The sequence below is a fragment of the Notechis scutatus genome, chromosome 1 (genome assembly GCF_049901735.1).
Source record: "Notechis scutatus isolate UNSWTSFEM ecotype Mainland chromosome 1, rNotScu1.2, whole genome shotgun sequence".
Lineage (NCBI taxonomy): Eukaryota > Metazoa > Chordata > Lepidosauria > Squamata > Elapidae > Notechis > Notechis scutatus.
The window spans coordinates 74,250,760-74,275,219 of record NC_142009.1 but is presented as its reverse complement, the minus strand read 5'-3'; the positions used below and the strand labels follow the sequence as shown (position 1 = coordinate 74,275,219).

Sequence of the window (24,460 nt, the reverse complement as noted above, 5' to 3'; positions counted from 1 at the left end):
TTTAAGTACTAAACTATGAAGTACTGGATAACAACAGCATCTTCTATTTTTGGATGACCAAAGCAAGCCCAACGTTGCGAATTAACTTTGAAAGACTTTTCCATTGATAAGTTGTCCATCAGAACTTTTATTTTTCTCCCCTTACAGCAATATCATATTACCAGAATTTTCATTATGAACATGCATAGAAAAGATTAGTTATTTGAGCTTTCCAGCTTTGATTGAAACCAAATGAAAGATACTTCTCTCTAGTCCCAACATAATGATCCGTGGATTGTTTTATAAACAAAGATCCTCATTCCCAAAAAATATGTGGCAAGGTTTTTTGCCAGGAAATATGTCTGTGCCTAAAGAAAAAAAACTGCAACTAATTTGTGTGTCAAGTAAAGGCAAGTTCTAGGTGGTTGGGACAATACTCTTAATTGGTGTAGAAATGAAATGTGGTAATGGAATAGATCTGCCAAGCAAATAACTTGCTTTTACCAGAATGCAACCTATTAATCTGACATAAAATAGGGACAGCATAAGCAACTATTAAAACAACTGCAATCATCTGGTTTGCAATGTGTTTGCTGTAGGTAGTCATTTGCAAATAAAGTAATATACAAATAGAATACACTTTATATAAAAGATGCTATTACTAAAAACTTCAAAGAATTTAATGAGTCCAAAAATTTGTGGCCATTAAGAGTATTTTTTAAATTTATTTACTACTTAAAACCCTTCTATTTGATACATTCCTTGTTGTACTAATAATTATTTTTTATTTTCTTAACTATTTGAAGAATATTGGTGGGGAGGAACTTTCCTCTCACTTAAGAGAAGAATAATTTTCTGTACTGTCAGATTCATTGTGCTTAGTTCTGATAGTCATCATATCTTAAAGCATGTATAAACTACCATCAGTAGAAAAAATAGTAATTGTTTTACGGACATCATAATAAACTCACCCTACTTCCTTCTCATTCTTATTAATTTATTGACACTGTATGATCCCAATATTCATACATCAGTTATTTTATAATCACATTAACTGCATTCAATTTTAACTAAACTTAAATCAAACGTAAGTTTATTCTGGCCTTAAAGCCACAGAAAATTACTTCAGCCTGGAAAAAGATATGTCCTTCTTTATACATGAGCATCTTTACAAAACTGGTGTGATTTAGATGGCTAAATAAATGTTCTATCACTGAACAGTTACTAGGGTAATTAAAACAGTGGTTTCATATGTGTGTATGTGTGTGTGTGCGCACTGTATAAATACATATACACACACACATATATATAAATATATTTACATGATATATACACATATGCAGTTTACTTAAAATAAATAAATAAATATGCAGAAAGTCAGTTCTGCTGCATTAGACCAGACAGTCTCACCTTTTATTCACTCTGAATTTAAAGTATATATTCATTTCATTGCTCATGCAGTGTTAACTTGTTAGATAGTCCCAATTAAGAATTTCAGTTGTTTGAACCATCAAATTTCCCACATCGGTAGGAAGGTTAGTATTGTGAATAAAATGTGCTAATTATAATTAGAAAATGAAACCTGGAAAAGGTGAAAGACTAGCAAGACAATAATGTTCTCCTTTTATATAATTTGATGCTCTTAGCACAATGCTATTTTAATCTGCTTGCTTGAATATTGCAAAAATCCTCTTTCTACTATGCTATTTATCTAACAAAAGTCACTGCAGTAAAAATCTTCAGTTCCTCAAACAGGTAAGATCAGAATCTCAAATCTCTATTAATGAAAAGGAAGTAACACATTTGTATTTAATGTTAAAAGAAATTCAATATCTACCCCTTGTTCATCCAGCTTAAGTAGCTGTTCAGACACTTTGGGTGAGTTGGAAGCTTGTCTCAGGCACTGAATATTCAGTTCTGGTATTACATATCCCAATACTTCCTTAAGAGGTAAGCCTCGTGCTGTGCCATGTCTAGCAGTAGACGGAATGGCATCTTCTAAAATGGCTCCACGCAGTGTTGTAAGCTGTAGTAACAGAAAAATATATTGTAATATGTTTAATATTAATGCAGTCTTCAGCAACTAACAATGTGGACACACTGATGCTTAATTCATGATGCGAAACCAGTGGAAATCAGTGGTATTTTCAGGGGACCAAAACAAGCAAGGCATTGTGATAACAATCCCAGTCCTTTGTGCATGTGTGCAAAGTCAGTCCACATTCAAAGTCTTTGACCACAGTGTTACGATTGCCTATACTTCACCTCCTTAAGAATAGGAACTACTTTTATTAACTGTTCCATAGTGCTTAACCTTTCTTGGGAAATTACAGAGACGCATATTCCCCCCACTTGGTTCAGGAGGATGAGATTACTTAATTATAATGCTATTATGTTTTAATCAGTCCCCAAATAAAGTAGGGAAGTTGTAGCTCTCTAGGCATAGCAATCTTTCACCTTTCTTCAGATCAGGCACTATGGGCATTAATCATGGATATTAGGAGTTGTAATTCAAATCTGGGGGACCAGAAACTTTCCATTCCATTTTAAATAAATTGCATAAATTTTATCAGCAAACTGTCTGCAGAAGCCTGCTTGAAAGTTCATCTCTCTGATGTGGACTAAAGTTGAAATTTATAAATAACTCTCCCCGAAAGTTAAGTGGAAAGGTTAACAAAAAATTAAAATTAGAATATATTTTTGTAGTTGTTTTATATATTCTATATCTAGATTTAATCTATTAATAAAGAGATTCTAGAACTTTTGTTTACATTGCACTACCATTCTTATAGTTATGGTGTAACACTTTTGAACTAACCACCAAGGGATCATTCAAAGAAATAAATTCTTGATCTCCATTCTCCTAGCTCAGGGGTCACCAACCTTTTGGACCTCAGTGACCACCAAACTCATAATTTTAAATCCCATGGACCAGAGACCCTGGGAAAATCCCCCAAAAAGTCTGCAGGAAAATCCCCCACCCCATTTTCCTACCGATCGATCATTCTTTATTTGAGATCGCAGGATACTGCCTCCAGCTCCGTTCTCAAGGAAGGGGGGGGGGGGGGGGGGGGGGGAGAGAGAGAGAGAGAGAGAGAGAGAGAGAGAGAGAGAGACTTTTGGTTTCATGCAAGGAGAGCAGCAAGAGCAGCAGAAGTCGTTCTTTCTCTCCCCCAAACTCCACCAGAAATGAGTCTTTGTGAGACTTGTCACGCCAGTGCAGCCTCTTGGAGCAGGATGCCTTGCAGGGTCCCAAAGACTCATTTCTGGTGGAGTTTGGGGGAGAGAAAGACTTTTGCTGCTCTCCTTGCATGCAGCCAAAAGCAGAAGAAAGAAGTGGAAAGAAGCAGCCCAGTGGCCAGGCCAGGCGCATGGGAAGAGTGGGGCAAGTTCCCCCCTCTGCTCTTTCCCCCCTCCCCTCACTACCTTGTGTTGTGCACAATGCAAGTGACACAAGCCTTGTGTTCCCATGGGCCATGTGGGCGGCATAGCCTTGTGTTTCTGCGCAGCCTGGATTAATTGCTTTGGAGGGAGTGCTTTGGTGGGGGGGGGGACATTTCTCTGTGGACCACCAAAATTCTCTTGCAGTCCATCAGTGGTCCCCGGCCCATCAGTTGGCGACCACTGTCCTAAATGATGATGATTAAAACTTTTGATTTCCATGCCTTCCCTACAATATTTCTGTCTCAATATCTTTGTCTTTCATGCTAGGTACTTGAACTCAATAGTGGTATTGTCAATGTATTACAAGACAAGCAGATAGGATATATTGGATCAATTAGTTTGTCTCATTTTCCAAAACATGTCTATTATATAAAATATAGAGAGTGGGTTAATGATTATACAGATTCAAAGGTATATATTTTTGAAATTCTTTTAATCTTGAAGCATAACAGTATTTTGCTGCAAAATCTATACTTTGACTTGTTGCAGGATAGAGAACAAGCAAGATCTTCTATGGCAGGGCTGTCAAACTCGCGGCCCATGGGCCATATGCATCATGTGCTGGCCATGTCCACACCTGGTTTAGCAAAGGGGGGGGGGAATTGCAACATGTCACGTGACTATGCAAGTTTGACACCCCTGTTCTATGGAGAGCTTTGTGGAATAAGGAGGTAGATAAAATTGTATTTACTTTAAACCCATTTATAAACCACTCTATCATTAAGAAAATTATTGGTGAGTACTATCACTTAAGAAGTCCAAGATTTTGATGGTAACTGGGGACTTATAAGAATGTAAGAAGTGCTCTGTTAATTTACATTGACTTATGATAGACAATAATCAATTGGACTCATTCAACAAGTTCAGACTTGTACAAGAAGATAATAAACCTTCCTAGAAGCTAGTACTTAAGCCATGCTATTTTCATTCAAGTAGTTGTAAACAGATATGAACTTTGGTATCCTCATGGATTTTTCCAGGTAATCTAAACTGATGTATTATGTTCAAGACAGGGAACTGCATAGTTTAACTATTATTTGTATAATAATGAAAATTAAATCATTTTATGAAATCTGAATCTCCCTGCATTTAGCTTCAATAGATGACTCTTGAATTCTAACACTGGAAGAAAAGAGCAAACTTCTGTTCAAATTTCCATACCAAGTAGAGCTTTGGGAGAATTATGCCTCACTTCTAAGAATGGTCTGTTAGGAGAGTCGTTATGATAATGATGGATAAGTGCGGCTGGCACAAGAAAGCTCTATTCTGATAACTAAAAAAGGAACAATTGGAAAGGACAGAATAAACAACCACATTCAGCTTAGAGGTTGGCTTGTTCACCAATACTGCTACTAAATTGAGTCATCTCCAGAATGAAAAATAATTCCCTGCAAGGTCTAATGTTGCCAACCTTGATTTTATAAATATTTTAAAGTCAGTTAGTCTCAAACACCTGCATTTCATTTCACTTTTCTGATGTTTTCCTAGAAATATATTTCTGTGTGATAGCCAGCATAATCAGTGAGGACCTTACATTATATTTTACAAAGGCTCTTCATAAGGCCTATGATAAATCTGGTTTTTTCTAGGTCTGTGAATAAAACTTGTTTTTACAAAAAATAATTTGCTGGTTATCAAAAGCCACATTTAACATGTAAATCTTACTTTTTAAGAAATGCATACAGTTTAAGAAAAGTGGTATTTCAAATATCCTTCCTTTTCAGTTTAATAAAATGCCTAGTTCCATTTTTAAACTTCACAAATAAATTAATATTCAACAACATCATATTTAAAAATAGAAATTGGCATCCTTCACTTACTTCCCTCTCTCAATTTTTTCCAAGCCACTTCTTCTTCCAAACACTCTTCCCAAGTCTGTTTATAGTTCTATAATCCTCTTTACAGTTATACTTAGCTTCTGAATATTTGCTGATTCTATTTTCTCCATCTGTTTGTCTTTGGAAAATGTTAACTATTCCCTATAGTTCTTCCCCAGTTACTAAAATTGAGAAAGAAATGAATTTCTGAATTAAGAACTGATAGGCCCTAGTATGTTTTGGTACTTTAAGAACCATTACACTCCATCGATGAATTTATTTCCAAAATATTTAAACATACTATTTGTGGGAAAAGTCCAAATAAATACTATTAAAATCAGTAAATATATATGAAGACATATCATATTGCATTATAAAGTGTTAACAGTCACTCCACTAAAGTATGAAAACCTGTAATTGATACAAACATCTCTCAAACACAACACTATATAAACTATTACTTGTTTACTCAATTTTATTTGAATTGAGAAGATAAAAGATAATGATAAGAGCTGACTACAGAAGATCAGTATTAAAAGGAGCAAATGCATGACAAAGATTAGAATGAACAAGGCCATTGTTGTCTTACATACTAAACTGTGCAATGAAAACTGATGAGGCTACATAAAATGGATGAAAGCATGAAATATATTGTTAAGGAACCCACAGATGGAAATACATATATGTACATTTGTCTCTGCATTCTAAAAAATTCAAATAATGTGTATCAGATAAATTTGTTTGAAAGATAATTGATTAGAGTTGATTTGCCCAAATTGCTTTCACTGAGTTGTTTATGAGCCCTGTAGTTCTCCATATCCTGCCTTCTATAGGTATCTACAAAGTGGACAGATAAGAGTCCATTATCTACATTATCTATATTTATGATCAGAAGCCTAACCTGAGCAGAAAAGATTACTCAGAATGTTAAGGGGCTGGCTGAGTTGTTTGAAAAAAAAAAAAAAAGGCCTGTATCATACTTAATAAAAACAAAATTTTAAAAAATCTTACCCATCTGCTCAAAATTCAAAAATACAAAACAAGATGCAGCAATACAGCCCTCTCTAAGCGGTTTTACAGAGTCAGCATATTGCCCCCAACAATCTGGGTCCTCATTTTACCCACCTTGGAAGGATGGAAGGCTGAGTCAACCTTGAGCCTGGTGGGATTTGAACCACTGAGGCTCTTAGCAAACATAGATGGTACCTTTACACTAAAATTCCAAGCAAACAAACAAGAAAATATTTTATGGTTTTATCTGAAACAGCTTCATTCCTCAATTTTTTTGACAGATAAACATATTATTTAATTAATAACCTAGACTGGAATATATTTCAAATGAGAGGTTCATTCTAATTAATCTATGAAATAAGCATGAAGGCATGTTAATAGAATACTATGTGTGTACACAGATTAGTATTTCCAACCATCCTTGGGAACTAATGTGCAGAAAAACAAAATAAAGTTAACGTAATGATACTTTCTCCAGCCATCATAGATCACTCAGAGAACATATTTAATTTATCTAGTTATCTACATGTGGAACCATATAGTCCACACAAAGGAATATAAAGTGAATACATAATAAAAAGTTCTATGAAAATCTGTTTTTCTTTTACATCTCAATTCTGAAGCGCTGTGGAAAGCTTACCTCACTTGTTCTGAATACTATACGATGGTTGAATTGTGAACCTTCTTTTTCTTTTCCTTCTTCAAACTTCTCCCTTCGAATGCTGACTGCTACAGGTCCTAAATTTTCATCTATTCCGAAGTAGTTTTGATGCTCTGTAATGTATAAATAGGGTAAAATAATAATGAAACATTAGTCTGACAGATTCCTCTTTATACCACAAATGAAAATCACTGGTTGATATTAGATTATCCTTCCTTATGCTTTTTTATTACTGATACCAACTTTATTTTTATGACAACTTTTATACCTAAAGGAATGATGAAACATTCAAGTGAGAACATCTATACAATACTATTTTCAGCTAAATACTGATTAAACAAAGATCGTATTTTTGCCTGATATTCTTAATTTAGATACCCCAATAATTTAAATTATTCTAAAATCAGTTAAACTTGTATAGGGAGGAAAATACCCCCTTTAAAAGAAAAGAAAAAAACTATCTTTAATTTACAATAGGCAAAATTCAATACATGTAAACATATTTTAAATGTCATTAACTTCAACAGCATAAGAATTAATTATCCACAAGAAGCCAATACTATTAGAACGTGCTTTTGGGATTGTATCTACAATATATAAGATGGATTTTTACCTGTATTCTTCATTAATACACTTAATACAAGTGTATTAATTTATCAAATATGCTTCATGATTAACAATTTGCTTAACATCATGCAAAGCAAGGTAATTATTGACAGTAAGATACACAGCCTCACTTAGTATTTTCCCAGTGTAAATTCCTAATGCGATTTAGCCAATGGCTAAATGCCTGAGCAAGATAGGAGCTACAGCTCAAAAAATCTGAAAGTCAACATGTTCATAGCACTGTATGTTTAGGATCAGAAGATTGTTAGTTTTGTAATAGAATTTGTAGTTTCTCACCAAATTCTCACTAAATTTGGTGATGTTAGGTATGTGTGATGGAATGTAGTAGTTTGGATTCCCAAGAGGGAGAAGCTGCATTCCAGAGAAAGAAGTGGCTCAATTCGGATAGTTTGTGTGAGACAAAAAGGGTGATGACAACCCTCCATAATGGTTTTCAGATTATATGCTTGGTGTAGAATATTTAAGTTTGGCAAGATTATGTCTATAGGTGTGGAACAAGAAAGAAATTTACTTGGAAGAATCAACATTTTGGCCTATTTTTATGGTTTTGGGACCCTGACGTCAAACAAACTTTCAAAGGACTTGAAAATATGTTTCCTCCACCATTACCACAAGCCAACATGGACAGGGTATTAGAAAAGCCAGCATTATATGTACCAATCTTATTCTGCTAGAAAAATGTTTAAGAGGGATTCAATTATTTTTTTATTGATTTTTCTTTGTTTATTGTTTTTGTCCTTTTATTCATCACATTAAATTACATCAGTTGATTTATATTAAGATGGGTAACCATAAAACTCTGTTTAATGACTGACATAAATAAATACAGCACTTCTTTTGGAAGCTTGGCAAACTTAACTGTTATGCAATTTATTCTAGGAATAATTCTTCTCATTATATAAGGCTAATGAAAATTATGCCAACTTATAAAAATCCATTTCGTGTTATGATTCAACAGGGCCTTGACTTCCAAATTCCAAGACTATATAAAATGGGAGCCCATTGATACAAAGTTTGATATGAGTGCACTAAAACATAATTGTTCTCTCCAGGAACTCTCCCTCTCTCCCTCAGTTACTCATTCAACCCATTAACATAGATATGCAAGAAAGAAACAGATTCATTTTCTCTCAACTCTATCATTCTCTCAAATCCAAGCATGTTCTCTCACCCTTAAAAAAATATTCTCATTGATCCCCATTCATAATAATTTGTCTATATTCTCTATTCCGGGAAGAAATTTCAAGAGTTTTCTATTGAAGATGGCAATTGCTTGCCATGAAATTCCTCTTGGAAGTTAGAATATTCATTTTCTACAAAAATGTCAAGTTTTACCCATATGGTACACTGTCATAATCAGAGCGCCTATTTTCTCCATGTAAATAAATGTCTAACTTTCAATACTAAAAAGTATTCAACTGGAGCACAATTGCAATATTGAGAACCAACATGCCTGATTTATTTAATTTTGGTTAGAAAAGTATTAAGAATCTTGACATGTTTGGAACACAAAACTATTTTTCAAAAATTAGTTTAAGAATCTACCACTTCTACAGTCAGAAACGTTTCTTTCTTTCTGAGGGCAAACTTACATTGATTTCATCATGTTTTGAGTTATATTCAACATAGAACCATAAGGCAAAAATATTTTAGGAAATTATTAAACTTGAAAAGTAGGCTGCATGTTTTTTTAATATATCTCTTGGTATGTAATATAAATTAAAAACAGATACTAAAAGTATCTGTAGCCCCAAACAAGTAGAATGTCAAGAAAAAGAAGAAATTGATGTCACTGTTCAAAAAGCTTGCAATGGTCTGAGAATTATAAAACAACAGGACACATACTATGGTGGAAGGAGTAACAGGTTAATAGTCACTTAGGTGAGATGAATAGTAAAGAAATTGGATGGATGGATGGATAGGAAAATTAAGATTGGAAAGCTAAAGCTCAGAAAGCTGATGGACCAATTTAAATATGTTCAAATAAAAAAGAAAAAGATTAATATAACAGGTGCTCAGCGAAATTGTAAACTACTACCAGGTAACAAGGAAAAAGCAAAACTATTTGGCTTCATCTTCTGCTAGTAATCGAGAAAGCAGGTTGAAGGAGTACCAGTGCAGCTTGAGGATGATCAAAACATGATAAATTGGTTTTTGCAAAGTGGCACTACTTCATTTCACAGAGTTACTTCAAGCCTAATCATAGAAGCAATTCAATTCAAGGCAGCAAATGGAAAGCATTCTATTTCAGTGCCATTAATAAAACCATCAAGACAGGCCACTTTACTTCAACCAGGCATTTTGCTTCATCGAGAATAGCTGAAATACTAGATGCATGAAGGAAGTCAAAGGGCAACCTCTGTCTTTAATCAAGGGAGAAGGAAGAATCTGAAGACTACAATCTAATACTAAAAAATCTGGAAAATTCTAGACAAAATTGTTAAATTATTTGGAAACAATGCAGTAACTGCTGAAAATCACCACAATGGATCAAGAACCAACCAATTACCCTTATCTCATTTTTTTAAACTGGTAAACTTAATGCTAGTGGACTGTGGAAATGCAGTAGACTATGTATGTATGTATGTATGTATGTATGTATGTATGTATGTATGTATGTATGTATGTATGTATGTATGTATACAATACAGAAGCCTGATGATGGCAGAAGAGATTCTGCCGAAACATTGCTACAACTTTAAAAGCACAACTATAATGACGTGGGAAAATACCTGAACAAAGCTGAATACCATACATGTAAGTACCCGCGAAAACTTAAGAAAACACACATATATATGTATGTGTAGGTCTAGGTGTGTTCGGGTCTTTTCCCATGTAAGATTAAGAGTACCTTGGCAATGTTTCAGCGAGGTCCACTCGCCATCCTCAGGCTGGTGCTTTCGGCTTCGTGCCAGTGCAAGCAGTGTGTGATCAGAGCTGCCGTCTCTCTATAAATACTGGGGGGCTGGTGTGCGGGCTGGTTGGCTGCGCTGCTGCCTCTTGATTGGTTGATGGAGTTGATGGGCTGTGTGATGGCCTTGTGAGTTTTGTTGTGGAGATATCCTGGATCTTGTGCTGTAATCTCCTGGGTCATTTGTTTTGTAGTGATCTTTTTTCCATTAGCCTCCCGTGTTTTAACGGCTTGGGTAATGGGTTGTGTGATGACCTTGTGAGTTTTATTGCTGTGGTATCCTTGGTCTTGTGCTGTGATTTCCTGGGTCGTTTGCTGTGTGCAACTTCTTGAGTTCTTATGGTGTAATTTCCTGAGTTATCTGATGTGATATCCTGAGCAGGTGGCTGTGATGTAGCATTCTGGGTTTTGGTCTGGCTTCGAGTTTGGGGTCTGGGTCTGTGTTCTTGGCATGTGTCAGCTTGTTTGGTTTTGGGGTCGGGTCAGGATATCACATCAGAAAACTCAGGAAATTATACCACAAGAACTCAAGAAGTTGCTACACAGCAAACGACTCAGGAAATCACAGCACAAGACCAAGGATACCACAGCAATAAAACACACAATCCATTACCAAGCCGTTACAACACAGGAGGCTAATGGAAAAGAGATCAAAACACAAACAACCCAGGAGATTACAACGCAGGACCCAGGATACCACAACAAAAGAACTTGCAAGGCCATCACACAACCCATTACCCAAGCCTTGCATGTTGCAAAGATTGTAGCCATTAGATTAGCAAATTAATTAAAACAGTCCTGCCATTAGATGGTTTCAGAACTGGTTTGAAAACTATGTTCCAACAATACTCATCCACAGAACTAATTAATTTGACAAGAATATATATGAAGAGGTTCTGGGATTTTTAACTGATCAGAAATTAAATATTATACAACAGCATAAAATTGCCATAAAAAGACCCAATAATTTAGATATATTTTTTCTAAATTGGTTAGGCTACTTCAGTTATTTTGCCGAGGGTTTGGGCACCACAATTAAGAAGGAACTAAGTATGTTTAGCCCTAAAAAGACTAAATGGAGGTATCACAGAATTTTTTTAAAATTCCTGAATTTCACAAAGAAAATCAAGATATATCAATCTTCTTTGAAACAGTATGGCTTATAGTCTAAAGAACACTGCTGATGTCATATTTAGTTTTTAAAGCTAATTCTAATTATGCTTTTCTGTAAAACATGAAAGACAAAAATAGTCAAAAATCTACAACTCCAATGAAGGAATATGGATTTTCAGTACCTTGTTTACAAAGAACATAAAACCAAGCCCTTACACCTTGAAAGTGAAAGATGCTAAAGAAAATCACTCACCTTTTCCATAGAAGAACTTCCTGTAATAATAGGCACCAAGATCAATGTGTTCTATGACATAACGCTTTACTTTCTCCCTGTGAATTGGTTGATTTTCCCTTGGTACTTCTAAGACAGAAACACCTGCATTGGTGCAATGTGAACTTAGGGAAGATTCAAAAGAGCAATTATCTCCTGAAGAAAAAGATGCTGAATTTGCTCTCGAGAGTGCGATCCTCCTATCTCCTTCCCCACCAGTTTCATTCCTGAAATAAGGACAATTCAGTACTAAATCACTGCTCTTCCCATCACCTTCGTCAGCATCCAAATTTTCCTTTGAATTTAGATCCTCTTTACTTCCCAAAGGAGATTCACAGCTCCCAATCTGGCTTGCTGCCAATGAAGTCTGTGATGCAGCTGAGGCCCCGGTGGTTATATTCTTCCTTTTGCCCACATTAATTTTAGTAGCCATTGCTTCATTTATGTTAAACAGGATACTCTGAACATCATAGTGTGCAAAGCACTTCTGACAATTCCAAGGATGAACGTTCTTCTCAAGTCTACTATCCTCTAATTCAGCTGCGAATTTTAGTGCTTCGTGTTCACTTTTAGCAGTTCTCAGTTTTTTAAAAAGAGATGTTTCTACCGACTCTGATTTTAATCTCCATTTGAAAGATTTTTCCTGATCTCTACCTATAAGCAAGGTACTATCCATATAGTCCAGTCCAGAAATTCTGACAAATTCCCCTCTTGAAATCTGGGTTGCCGCGTGGAGACTTGGAGAAATTGTGGGGTCGCAGTGGAAAAATTCAGGAAGTCCAAACGGTGCATGTATTTTATGCTCAACATTCTCTACTGTATAGCCACGAAGCATTGCAAAAAAGTTATCTCCACATAAGCCTTGTCTATCAATTGATGAAGTACTTCCATATTCCCGATGAAGAGCTGCTCCTGTATTTGGGTTCACAGCACTCTGGTCCAGAACATCCTCAGTGTCAATGTCACTGATTGTAACATCACTATTACTTCTTTGCCGTATAGGGTGAAGTCCCTTATGTGGAGAATGGATAAAAATGTCTCCTAGTCCATACTTGGCTCCTGCAAATTCCAAATCAAGCTGTTCCTTTTGCTCTCTTTCATTCTGATCCCCATTTACTAATCCACCACTCTCACTTTGAGGTCTGTCTTCCCAGGTAGCATTGGGTAGTTCCTTGACACACTCTTTCTTAGGTGGCCATTCAGATACCCTGGCTCGGACTCCCATTTTAGGCACAGCAGGAGTACCATTGGCTGAGTTACTATTTTCACTTTTGTTGCTGGTATTTAGAGATATAGGAGGACCCATATTACCATTCTGAGCCTTAAATTTTCTGGCAAAGTAATCATCTGATTGCATAATTCTTACAGATTCCCTGTATCTTGAGGAACCTCTGCTAGGCCTGTGCTTTTCTTCTTGTAAAGAATTTTTATCACTCATATCCAAAGAAAATGGAATGTTATCTTCAAGACTGGTGGTGTTGCTGTAACATTTCCATTATAAATAAAAGAATATATCTAAAATTTGATTCTGTTGCTGTTTCAGACGATATTCTTATATAATTCATTTCTCATTCTTCATATATTTTGATCAAGAATGAATCTGGAGTTGATTCACTCCATGTACCTGCCACATTAAAAAAGAAAGAAAATAAATTAACATATATTTTGAAATGAATGTGAAAATATATATTTACAAATATACCATCACCTAAATTGTAAATAACTGTAAATAATTAAATTAAATTCAGCATGTTCTATTATTGCTAGGTGTAAATAGGCAGTTTCATAAAACTAGTGAGGTAATTTTGAATATCCAACTATTCCCTGCTCTCTGTAGAGGCTCCTCTCCTATGGTATAACTATTGTAAAATTGTAAACATAGGGTTTCTCTATAAGAGGACCTACAGAGATTGATTCTAGAGGCTTCAATATTAGATTTAATATTTAATAACTTAAAATGAATATTTAATATTTACAGTTATATTCACATTGTTTACAATATACTATATAATTATTATACTTTATCTTGATTGCAAATTACCTAGAATTAAAGTTAGAAGAAGGAAAGTAAAATAATTCTACCACAGAACCCCCAGGGAATGAATGTTGGCAGTCTGTTCTTACCAATCTTCACTGCAATGTTAAATTATTGGTTTTCTTATCACAAGAATCTCTATCTTTTAAAAGACCCCTTACTGAAACTTGAATACAGATTACTTACATGCTTACCTTTCTAAAAATATCTCAGACCAGACAACATTACATTTCCAACTTGGATCAAATTATGTATTAATGATAGTAGATTTATTTGCATTTTTAAAGATGTTATGTTACATAACTTAAGGGGAGACATATACATAGTAGAAAGTACAAAGTAGAAATGTCCAAACCAGCCAAATCTGATTATAATCTTTAATTCTGATGTGAGATTTAATTTAATTTGATTTGATTTGAACATCTGAATTGAAGAATCAGCTATGAATCAATTTTGATTAAAATATTTTCTGGAAACTATATAAATCATCAGAGGGATCTGATCTGAGAATTGGAATAGAGTTGCTAATTTTATGCAAAAAGTTATTCCATTGATAGATTTCATTAAATTACCAAGTAACAGACTGTCAAAACTGAAGCTTCCCCCAAGCATAATACATATAATAATTCTGACATTTGCAAACACAAATTGTTAAGAAATGATCCATATTTTCTTTTAACGAATATAAAATCCATGGGTCAAAATAAAGCTCAACTAATATTCAGTTAAAGCAGACAGAGTTTTTACTGATACTCATACTCACAATAGGAACTGCTAACAGCATATTAAATATACAAAACTGATCTGGAACTCTGACACCTCTTTGAACCATGAATGAGCAGTGTCAGACGTATTAATTTATTTTGAAGAAATGATAGAATCCAATGAGTGTTTTGATCTGGTTTAGTCGTCAGAGCCTGATAGACCATGATTTAATCAGATCATAAACAAGACAATCATTTGAACTCTTCTTCCTCTCACAGCACATGCTCTTTTAGTAGTCCATGGGCTCTGTGGAAGTAGACAGAGAGCTGTCCCAACTGTTCCCTGACACTTGTGGACTTGATCCATCCCTTTCCCTGCTCATTAAGAGATCTGATAGAGAGGCGAACTTTTTATAGTGACAGACTCAGCTCACGTCATAAGAGAGCGGAGTCATACCCAAGGCTGGACTCTAGAGCAGCATGACAGAGAACATGGCAGATTGGACCTGGGAGCTGGTAACCACCTTTCTTTAGGAGGTAGAGTGACAGCAATTTTGAAAGAGACTATGAGAGCTCCCTCTTCACAGGGCTATCTTTGATCCATCTGCTTTTGCCAGCTATTACTCTGTCTTTAGTCTTATCTTCTTGAAGAAATTTACTAAGACTGTGATTAGTGTTCAGCATCCATACATAAAGTGGATAAACTAAACTCTTTCAGACTGTATTCAAACTTGGAAATGACTCTGATCACTCTTGTGGAAGATCCGTATTGAGACCTGGATGGAGAGAGTGGCCACTTCTCGTTCTCTCAGATCTCTCAACAATTTTTAATACATTTGACCATTCTGATTTCTTGGAAAGTTTAGACCGGAGAATGGAAACACTGCTCACTGGATGGTTCTGCTACTCCTCTAGTGAGCAATTTCAGGCACAGGAGGAAGAGAGATCAGCTAAGCAGCTGCTCTTTTGTGGACGTCATGCTTTGGACCTTTCTCTCTACTTTTTGTCAAATTGGAAGGAAAGGCCTTCCCTTAGTTTGGGGTATGGCACTATTAATACACTGGTGACACCAACTGTACATGGTTACTGTGACCTATACTGGGGAAAAAATCTGAAAATCTGAAAAAGCCCAGTAGGCTTTGGAAGTTGTCAGGTCTGGATAGGATAAAATAGGCTGAAACTGAATAGAAACAAGACATTTGTTCATTAGGATTATCTGGCATTTTCAGTGTTGTCTCTTGATGGGATGGTATTGCCTCTGAGTTGCCAGATCTGAAACATCCTGGAGTTATGGCTACTCCTAGATAGTGGGAAGACATACTGAGATGCAATATACTCAGCATACTTCCCATTAATACAAGTCTTCACAATTCTGTACATTATTTATTTTTATTTCTTTTCAAACAGCTTTTACATTTTTTGTAAATCCATTTTCCAGTTATTCTGCTAGAACGGGGTATCAAACTCAAGGCCCACGGGCCAGATTCAGGCTGTGGGGGTGCTTAAATCTGGCCCATGGGGCTGGCCTGGAAACATCAAAGTTTGCCTCTGCCGACCAAACTGGGCCGCATGGAGGACTCACGAGGCCCCTGTGTGGCCTGTTTTCAGCCTCCATGGCCTCCTGCCTCGTGAGACCTCCCTCCATGCAGCCTGTTTTTGGCTGGCAGAGTTCTTTTTCTCCAAAATCCTCTCTTGACACTAGTATAAAATAGTCCGTCCTACATTAAACACTCATCACTCTTATATCCCTCGCCCATGTCATCAATTGTTCATTCATAAATCAATCATGCATCTAGATTTATATTCATTATTTCACTATATGTATTTACATATTAGACTTATTCAAAACCTACAGAAATTTTCTGTCTAGACCTTTCATATGGCCCAGTCATTTCTTTGTTTTTTCATTGCATTCCCAGCCATTCACTTATACCCTTAGCTGAATATTTTTCTCCTTCACATTTATTCAGAAGGTTCCCAAAACACATATCTGTTTTTTCCATTATCACCACTCACTAGAGCATAACATGGAACCATTACCAACTGGGCATAGCAATAAAGCTCTTTCTAGGAATAGAAATATATTCTCATGAGCAAAAGAGTCAAGTTTCAAAATATACATTGCAGATGCAACATTTCTGTTAGAATGAAAATCAGCTACTAATGGCTATGAATCCAACCCTATTTATTTGTGAGTTCTTTTTCCTTACCTGACTTTTTGCCACCCATTTCTTAATTTTGAATGTTGAGGAATATCTGCACAGTATTTGCATAATGGCTTTGTCTGGCCTTAGATTCTATACCTGGGTTTTTGCTAGCTTCAGCCCAATGTTATAAACTTATACTTTAACCTATATCTAGAGAGCTATAAGATTTCTCTCTGTGAAAAAGTGGAAGTATAGAATCCTTACAAGCCTTGATAAACTATTTTACTGAAATAATTTAAAGAATTGTTCAAGAAGAAATCTGACATATGCCGAGTATAAGAGACAAGCTATGTAGGATAATCAAAGTTTGCTTTCTACATCTCTTCTGCGTTACATCTGAAAGTTTCCTACTACATGTCTATGCATGTCTGTGCAATGGACCATGCTGATTTCTGTACCTCTGTTTCTAGTGTTGCTAATCTAGTTCTTGCAGCAACCTGGGTTAGGCCAATCCACATCTTCTAACATAAGCCAACTCTTTCGTTCATAATGAAGCCTATATCTTCATCTCTCTGCATATCAGCTCCATTTCACAAGATCTTATTCAGACCTATTGCATCCTTTCCTTTCTCTTAGTTTCACAGACACAACTTATTTTTCTCTTCCATTTCATTTGCTAATTCATGCCTTTTATCATATTCTCCTCTTATGTTACAAGTTACAATATTTCATATACAGTAATTACTACTGGATATTGGCAGTTCAGCAGTTCAAATCCCTAGTGCTGCGTAACAGGATGAGCTCACATTACTTGTCCCAGCTTTTGCCAACAGTTCGAAAGCACGTAAAAAATATAAGTAGAAAAATAGGGACCACCTTTAGTAGGAAGGTAACAACGTTCCATGCGCCTTTGGTGCTTAGTCATGCCGGCCACATGACCATGGAGACGTCTTCGGACAGCACTGACTCCTCAGCTTTGAAACTGAGATGAGCACCACCCCCTAGAGTCGGGAATGACTAGCACATATGTGTGAGGGTAACATTTATATTTACCTAATTACTACCTGATAGGTCCCTATACATTGACTCAAGTCATATTGGGTAGTGGAAGTCAATCAAGACTTTCATATAATACTCATATAATAAGGTAGAGCACATTGTCATCCTGACTTGTACCTATAGCATGCGCACAATCAAAGCACACATTTTCTCCAAATAATAGTCCTACTTTTCTAATCCAAACTAGAATCTATAATCTAGACTTTATCTTGTATTATTTCTGAAGATTGCTATCCCTTCTTTTCAAGCCACAATAGCTAACAGGGTGTCATTTTCTACAAGCAAGTATTTCATTCAGCTAATGTTCAACTTTAACTCTTCAGTTTTAAGAATGCTTTCCATATTCAGAGATCTCTGGTTGCAGCTAGGATATAGTGCAGGGGTGTCAAACTAATGGCCAGATGCGTTACATGCTGGCCACATCCACCCCCAGTTTAGCGAAGGAGAAAAAGTTGTGATACGTCATGTAGCGACAATGTGACGACATGAGTTTGGCACCCCTGATATAGTGGGTTTTAGAAAAGAAAAGAAAAAGAAGCTGCTGTTACTTCAATCTGAGAACCTTTTCTGTAATTATTTGGAATTTTGACTACTACTTTTGAAGTGCTGTAGCACACACAGCTAAATAAAATGGGAGCTTTTCTGCAAGAACAATGAGCCTTATTGTACCACTGGTGCTCAAATTAATATTTAATGAGAAGAGATTGTCTTTTTATAGAACAAAGATTGGTTAAGATGAGTCCTCAGGAACCTAAATAATTCCCATCTCTAATATGTTTACAATTAAAGCTATCAGAACAGAGCTGGTGCCCAGTAACATTGCAGTATTGTGTTTCAAAGAAACTCCAGATGGCTCAGGAAAGCACAAATAAAGTGCAGAGTGGAGAGGGCAATTGAGGATATATCTAAAAAATGCCAAGTCAGATTTAAAAGTAAATCTTTGTGACATTTTTTTCTGAAGCTAAAAAATAATGGATGCAAAGATATCCATTATAAAACAGAACACAATTAGTTGGTTGAAAAAAACACTTTAATAAAAAACAAATAGAAAGCTGCTTTTGAAACAGGTAAATCTATTAATAAATCCTCAGCCTAATAGGAAAAAATGAAGATGAAGTTTGCAGCATGACTCTGTACTATGCACATGAATGCTGTACCAAGCTATACATCAGAAAGTTTAAGGAGTAAATAGAGGAATAAATTTTCCAGATTAAAAGGAACTTTTAGTCATCTCGATACTTCCAAGTATCGAGATGCCAAAGGCCCAGCAAATAAATAAATAAGTGTGTGTGTGTTTGTGTGTGTGTGTGTGTTTGTATAAAATCAATGAATGCATTAAAAAAAATATTTGAACATTTTCTATTTTCTCTTCAAACTAATATATTAGTTTCTCAGCTAGTTTCTCTAAACTAGGATAAAACTGATTTAGCCAATAATATATTCAGCACAATGAGATGATCTTTGTAAAGGAACCTTTCCTTCCGTTCATACAGCAAGCATCCTGCAAATACAATTTCATATTCTCTTAACTACAGTTTTTTTTCCAAGCTGGAAATTCAACTGCAGAAAAGGGCTTTGTTTTCTATCATGCTAAGAGAGACAGGGAAAAGGGAGAGAATGAGATAGACAAATAAGCAGGTATTTTCAATATTTGATATCTTGATTAGTAAAAAAATTTGCTAATTGACAATATGAAGAAAAATGCCACATGGCTTGTTTCTTTTTAAAGAACAAACCTGATGAAGGCAAATATACATGTCGCAGGATAATGTTATAGGATCAAATTTGAGTCAATCACGGGGACAAGAGATTTAGTCTTCCAAACTTTTGGACTTGTGCTGGAGCCCATCCTTGGAGAACTTCCCTCTCTCATATTCACACATTCTAGAGCACGGGTGTCAAACTCAATTGCGTCACGTGACATATTGTGACTTTTTTGCCTTTGTGGAGCTGGGGTGGGTGCAGGGGTGGGATTCTACAGGTTCGCACCTATTCTGTAGAACCGGTTGTTAGAAGAAATTATTGGCCTAATCCTGTAAGGAAGGCAGGAAAGAAACATTCTGGTGTTGCTTACAGAAACTGCCTCTCCGTTGACCCTTATTACATTCTTGGCAGGACTAGACTTCCTATCTCAGAAACTTCTCTGGAGTCTTTTTTCCTCCTTTACTGGTACTTTGCTTATGTGGAATGACCATTCAAAGTTACAATGGCATTGAAAAAGTGACTTATGACCATTTTTCACATTTACGACTGTTGCAGCATCCCCACAGTCATGAGAGGCCAGGCGAGGAGATGCATGCCTCAATGTGTTGAGTTGGCCACGCCCAGCCAGTCACATGACCACCAAGCCATGCCTACCAACTAAGCCACGCCCACAGAACCGGTTGTTAAAAAATTTGAATCCCACCCCTGGGTGTGTGTGGCCTGCACATGATGCATCCGGCCCGCAGGTCACCAGTTTGACACACCTATTCTAGATAGAAAGAGAAAAGTTCCCTGAAGACGAGCTCCAGCACAAGTCTGAAAGTTTGGAAGACTAAACCTCTTGTCCTGGTGACCATCTCAAATTGGATCCTAGTCTATGGTGCTGTTTTAAGAAACAAGCTAGTGTTCGATATGTGTACATTACCGTTAAAACCTATTTATAGAGCTAATAAGGATTATTTCTCAGAGATCTCATTTTCCATGCTTATATTTCCATGCATATACAAATGAAAGGAGTTAAGCTAAGAAGAGATTAGATAATCATTTGTCTGAAGTGGTGTTGGGTTTCCTGCCTATGCAGGGGGTTGGACTGGAAGACCTCTACAGTCCCTTCCAACTCTGTTATTCTAATTCTAAAACTTAAAGAGGCTGTACAGGAAGCAAGACAAAGCAGAATATCCAAGTCAATTTAGATTTAAAATTCACCTCCCACCTCTATTGTTTCCTGGCATCTGAAGCTCCATTTAGTTGCTGGAGGGCTTCCACTCAAAGGAAGGTCAGTAACATTACCTGGATTCTTGGGCATAGAAATGTGACGGACATTTATTGACAAAATGTCTCTTGATTTCATCGGTGCAGCATTTTAGTGCTGATTTGGGATGACAAAGTTTAAGTATAGCTGGCAAGGGTGGGGTGACGTTAGCTGTCACAATTAAAATGGGCGTTGGTTCTTACCTGATACGCCCCTTCTCGGCGAGCCGCGAGGAGCATCCAGAGACTGGGATGTGCTTCTGAGTCCTCTTCTTGCAGGCTGAGCTTTAGATGAGGAAACGCTCCGCCCCTCACGTGGTATCGCGCAGCGTCTCCCCAGTTTTTTGCGATAACGAGAAGAGAGGTTATTAATTCTTTCTAATCTACTATTGGCTCCTTGGCTGAAGCAAGAGTCCCCACCAGACGGAGAAATTAGGGTGGGGCTGGATGCTCTCGCGGCTCGCCGAGAAGGGGCGTATCAGGTAAGAACCAACGCCCATTCTCCCTCGAGCCGCTCGGAGCATCCAGAGACTGGGACATACCAAAGCTGGGCTGTCCTACGGGTGGGACTCCGTCTGGCCCGAAGGCCCCTCCGGATCACTGATGACCCTCTGTAAGACCCGTCGGCCAAAAGAGGCCTCCGCTGAGGCGTACGTATCTATTTTATAATGTCTGATAAACGGGGCGGAGAGGACCAGTGGCTGCCCGACAAATGTCAGCGATGGGGGCTTGTGTGGCCCAGGCCGCCGAGGTGGCTGCACTTCTGGTGGAATGGGCGGTTATTCCACCCGGAGCGGGCAGAGAATGGGAAAGGTAACACCTTGCAATAGTAGCCCTGATCCAGCGACTGATGGTGGAAGGAGAAACCTTAAGCCCCAGAGACCTGGGTTGAAAGGATAGGAAGAGGGATTCCGACCTTCGCATGGATTGAGTGCGCTTAATATATATACGCAAGGCCCTTCTAACATCTAGGGTGTGCCAGAGGACCTCCCTGCCCCTGGAGGGCCTAGGGCAAAAATTTGGTAGAACCAGTTCCTGTGACCTATGGAAGGGAGAGTTAACTTTGGGTAGGAATGTGGGGTCAGGACGAAGGACCACCCGATCAGCGTGAAACACACATAGATCGCTCCTAACTGACAAAGCTGCTATTTCCGAAACTCGACGAGCAGAAGTAATAGCTACTAGAAAAACTACCTTAAAGGTGAGAAACTGAAGGGATGAATCCCTCAAAGGTTCGAACGGGAACGTGTGAGAGAAACGAGGACCTTGTTGAGGTCCCATGTGGGGAACCTGTGAACAGTGGGAGGGCACAGGTTGGTGGCACCCCTAAGGAAAGATCTAATTCGGGGTGATGAGAAAGGGAACCGTAGTTATCACGGGAGACCACGGTTGAGAGGGCAGAAACTTGTCGTCTCAGGGTGTTAGGTGCGAGCCCCTTACGAAGGCCTTCCTGAAGAAAATCTAGGATCTGAGCCACAGAGGGAGAGAGGGGATCAACCTGAGACCCGCTACACCACTTGCAGAACCCCTTCCAAGTGGCATCATAAATTCGTGTAGTGGAAGGTCGCCTGGCGGCCAAAATAGTGTCGATGACTTGACTCGAGAGATTCTCACTAGTCAGACGGATCCGCTTAACCTCCAGACGGCTAACTGGAGCCATTGAGGCTCCGGATGCAGAAGGGGCCCCTGAGAGAGGGAGACCCTGTCCGGGGGATCCTCCATGGGGCGCTACCGATAAATTGCGGAGATCCGCAAACCACGGTCGCCTGGGCCAATAGGGAGCCACCAGGAGAAGGTCTGCCCTCTCCTGAAGAAGTTTCTGTATTACTCTGGGAACTAACGGGAGCGGAGGGAAGGCATATAGGAGCCCTGGGGGCCATGGGCAGCGCAGAGCGTTGTGATTCTCCGACCGGTGAGATGGATACCGGGAGAAGAACCGTGGAAGCTGAGTGTTGGACGGGGAGGCGAAGAGATCCACCACCGGAAGGCCGAATATTCTGGACGCTTCCTCGAATAGGGATGGATGGAGACGCCATTCTGCCTGGTCCACCGTGGCCCTGCTCAGCCAGTCCGCCTGAGTATTGTCTACTCCAGAGATGTGTTCGGCTTTTAGTGATAGGAGGTTGGATTCTGCCCAGCGGCAAAGGCGCTCGGCTTCCTCATTAGCTGGATGGACTGGGTGCCGCCTTGCCTGTTGATATGGGCCTTGGCCGTGACGTTGTCCGTGAGAACGAGGACGTGATGTTTGCGGATCTGAGGAAAACTGCGCAGGGCCAGATGGACAGCGTGAAGCTCTAGCCAATTGATGCTGCGCCTCTGCTCGGACGGCGACCATCTGCCCTGTGCCGAGAGCGAGTCGAGATGAGCGCCCCAACCGGACAGGCTTGCGTCCGTAGTGACGGTGAGTCGTTGAGGTTCCGCGAAGAGGTGGCCTCTGTTGATGGCGGGATTGGTCCACCATAGAAGAGACGTGAGGACCCTTGGAGGGACCCTGACTCTGGCCTTCGAGTTGCTTCTTCCGGATCGTTGGAACGGGAGCAGGAACCACTGGAGGGATCTGCTGTGTAGACGGGCCCAGGGAATAATAGAGATGCATGACACCATTTTGCCCAACAATTTAGAGAGGTCCAGTAAGGCCACCCTCCTTGAACGCCTGATCTGTTTGACCAGGGCTTGAATGCTAAGGAACCTCTCCTGGGAGAGGAAAACTCTTTGAGAAACCGAATCAATTATGGCACCCAAGTGGTTGATTCGGGTGGAAGGGTAAGTTGGCTCTTTTGCCAATTGACTAGAAACCCGTGTGCCTGTAAGGTGGAGAGGGTGACCATGGTATCCCTGACTGCCTGGGATTTGGACGGGGATAGAATAAGGATATCGTCCAAGTAGCAGTGGAGGCGGACGGGAACGCTCCTGAGATGAGCCGCCAGGGCCGCCAGGACCTTGGTGAAGGTCCGGGGGCGAGGCCAGTCAAAGGGAAGGGCCACGTATTGATAATGAAGGCTATTATGACAGAACCTGAGGAATTTGTAATGGGAAGGCCTGATTGGAATATGGAGGTATGCCTCCGAAAGATCTATGGAAGATAACCAGTCTCCCGCCTGGTGCCTAAAAGAATTGATTGCAAAGTGTGCATTTTGAATCTACGCTGGATAAGGTGACGGTTGAGCCGTTTCAAGTCCAGGATGGCTCTCCAACCCCCAGAGTGTTTGGGCACCACAAAGAGATGGGAGTAAAACCCCTTTCCTCTCTGATCCGGAGGGACAGGTTGAATGGCCTGGATGTCAAGAAGATGATGGATGGCAGCATCCATTAGTGCACGTTTGGAGGGATCCCTTGAGGAGGGGATGGGAAGAAACAATCAGGGGAGCGGACCTGAACTCCAGGGCGAGGCCAAACCTGATTGTGTCCCTAACCCATGCATCGGATGTGGATATGTCCCATTGGGCGGCGAAGTGGCTGAGGCGGCCGCCAATGGGGAGGAAGAGGCTCTACCTTCTGCGGTAGGGCCTTCCTCCCGATCCCCGAAAGGGTCTCTTGTAGCCGCCACCGCGTCTGGATCTGTCGCCCGGGTCCGTGCGGTCCTGGGATCGGAAGGAAGGGGGTCTGGGGTATCTGGGCGGGAAGGGGGGTTGGTAGAAGGGGCGTGGAAAGCTCCTCCGAAAGGGCTGAGAGCCCCTGGCCTCCGATCTTCGAAAAAGGGAGGGCAGATACTTTCTCTTACTGCGG

The 24,460-nt window shown here is 38.9% G+C and overlaps 1 protein-coding gene across 3 annotated transcripts in view; it reads right to left on the bottom strand.

Annotated features, from left to right (window-relative positions):
- The window catches only part of SIPA1L2 (signal induced proliferation associated 1 like 2), a 92,045-nt gene that overhangs the window by 52,196 nt on the left and 15,389 nt on the right, over positions 1-24,460 (bottom strand). For all 3 annotated transcript variants that reach the window (XR_003371044.2, XM_087967932.1, XM_026669445.2), the window contains exons 2-4: positions 11,817-13,458; positions 6,892-7,025; positions 1,817-2,005 (exon numbers count right to left, since the gene is read on the bottom strand). Coding sequence is in view for 2 of the 3 variants with exons in the window: in XM_087967932.1 (XP_087824058.1) it covers positions 1,817-2,005; positions 6,892-7,025; positions 11,817-13,272 (1,779 nt within the window). In the remaining variant the exon portion in view is untranslated. The remainder of the gene's footprint in view (positions 1-1,816; positions 2,006-6,891; positions 7,026-11,816; positions 13,459-24,460) is intronic.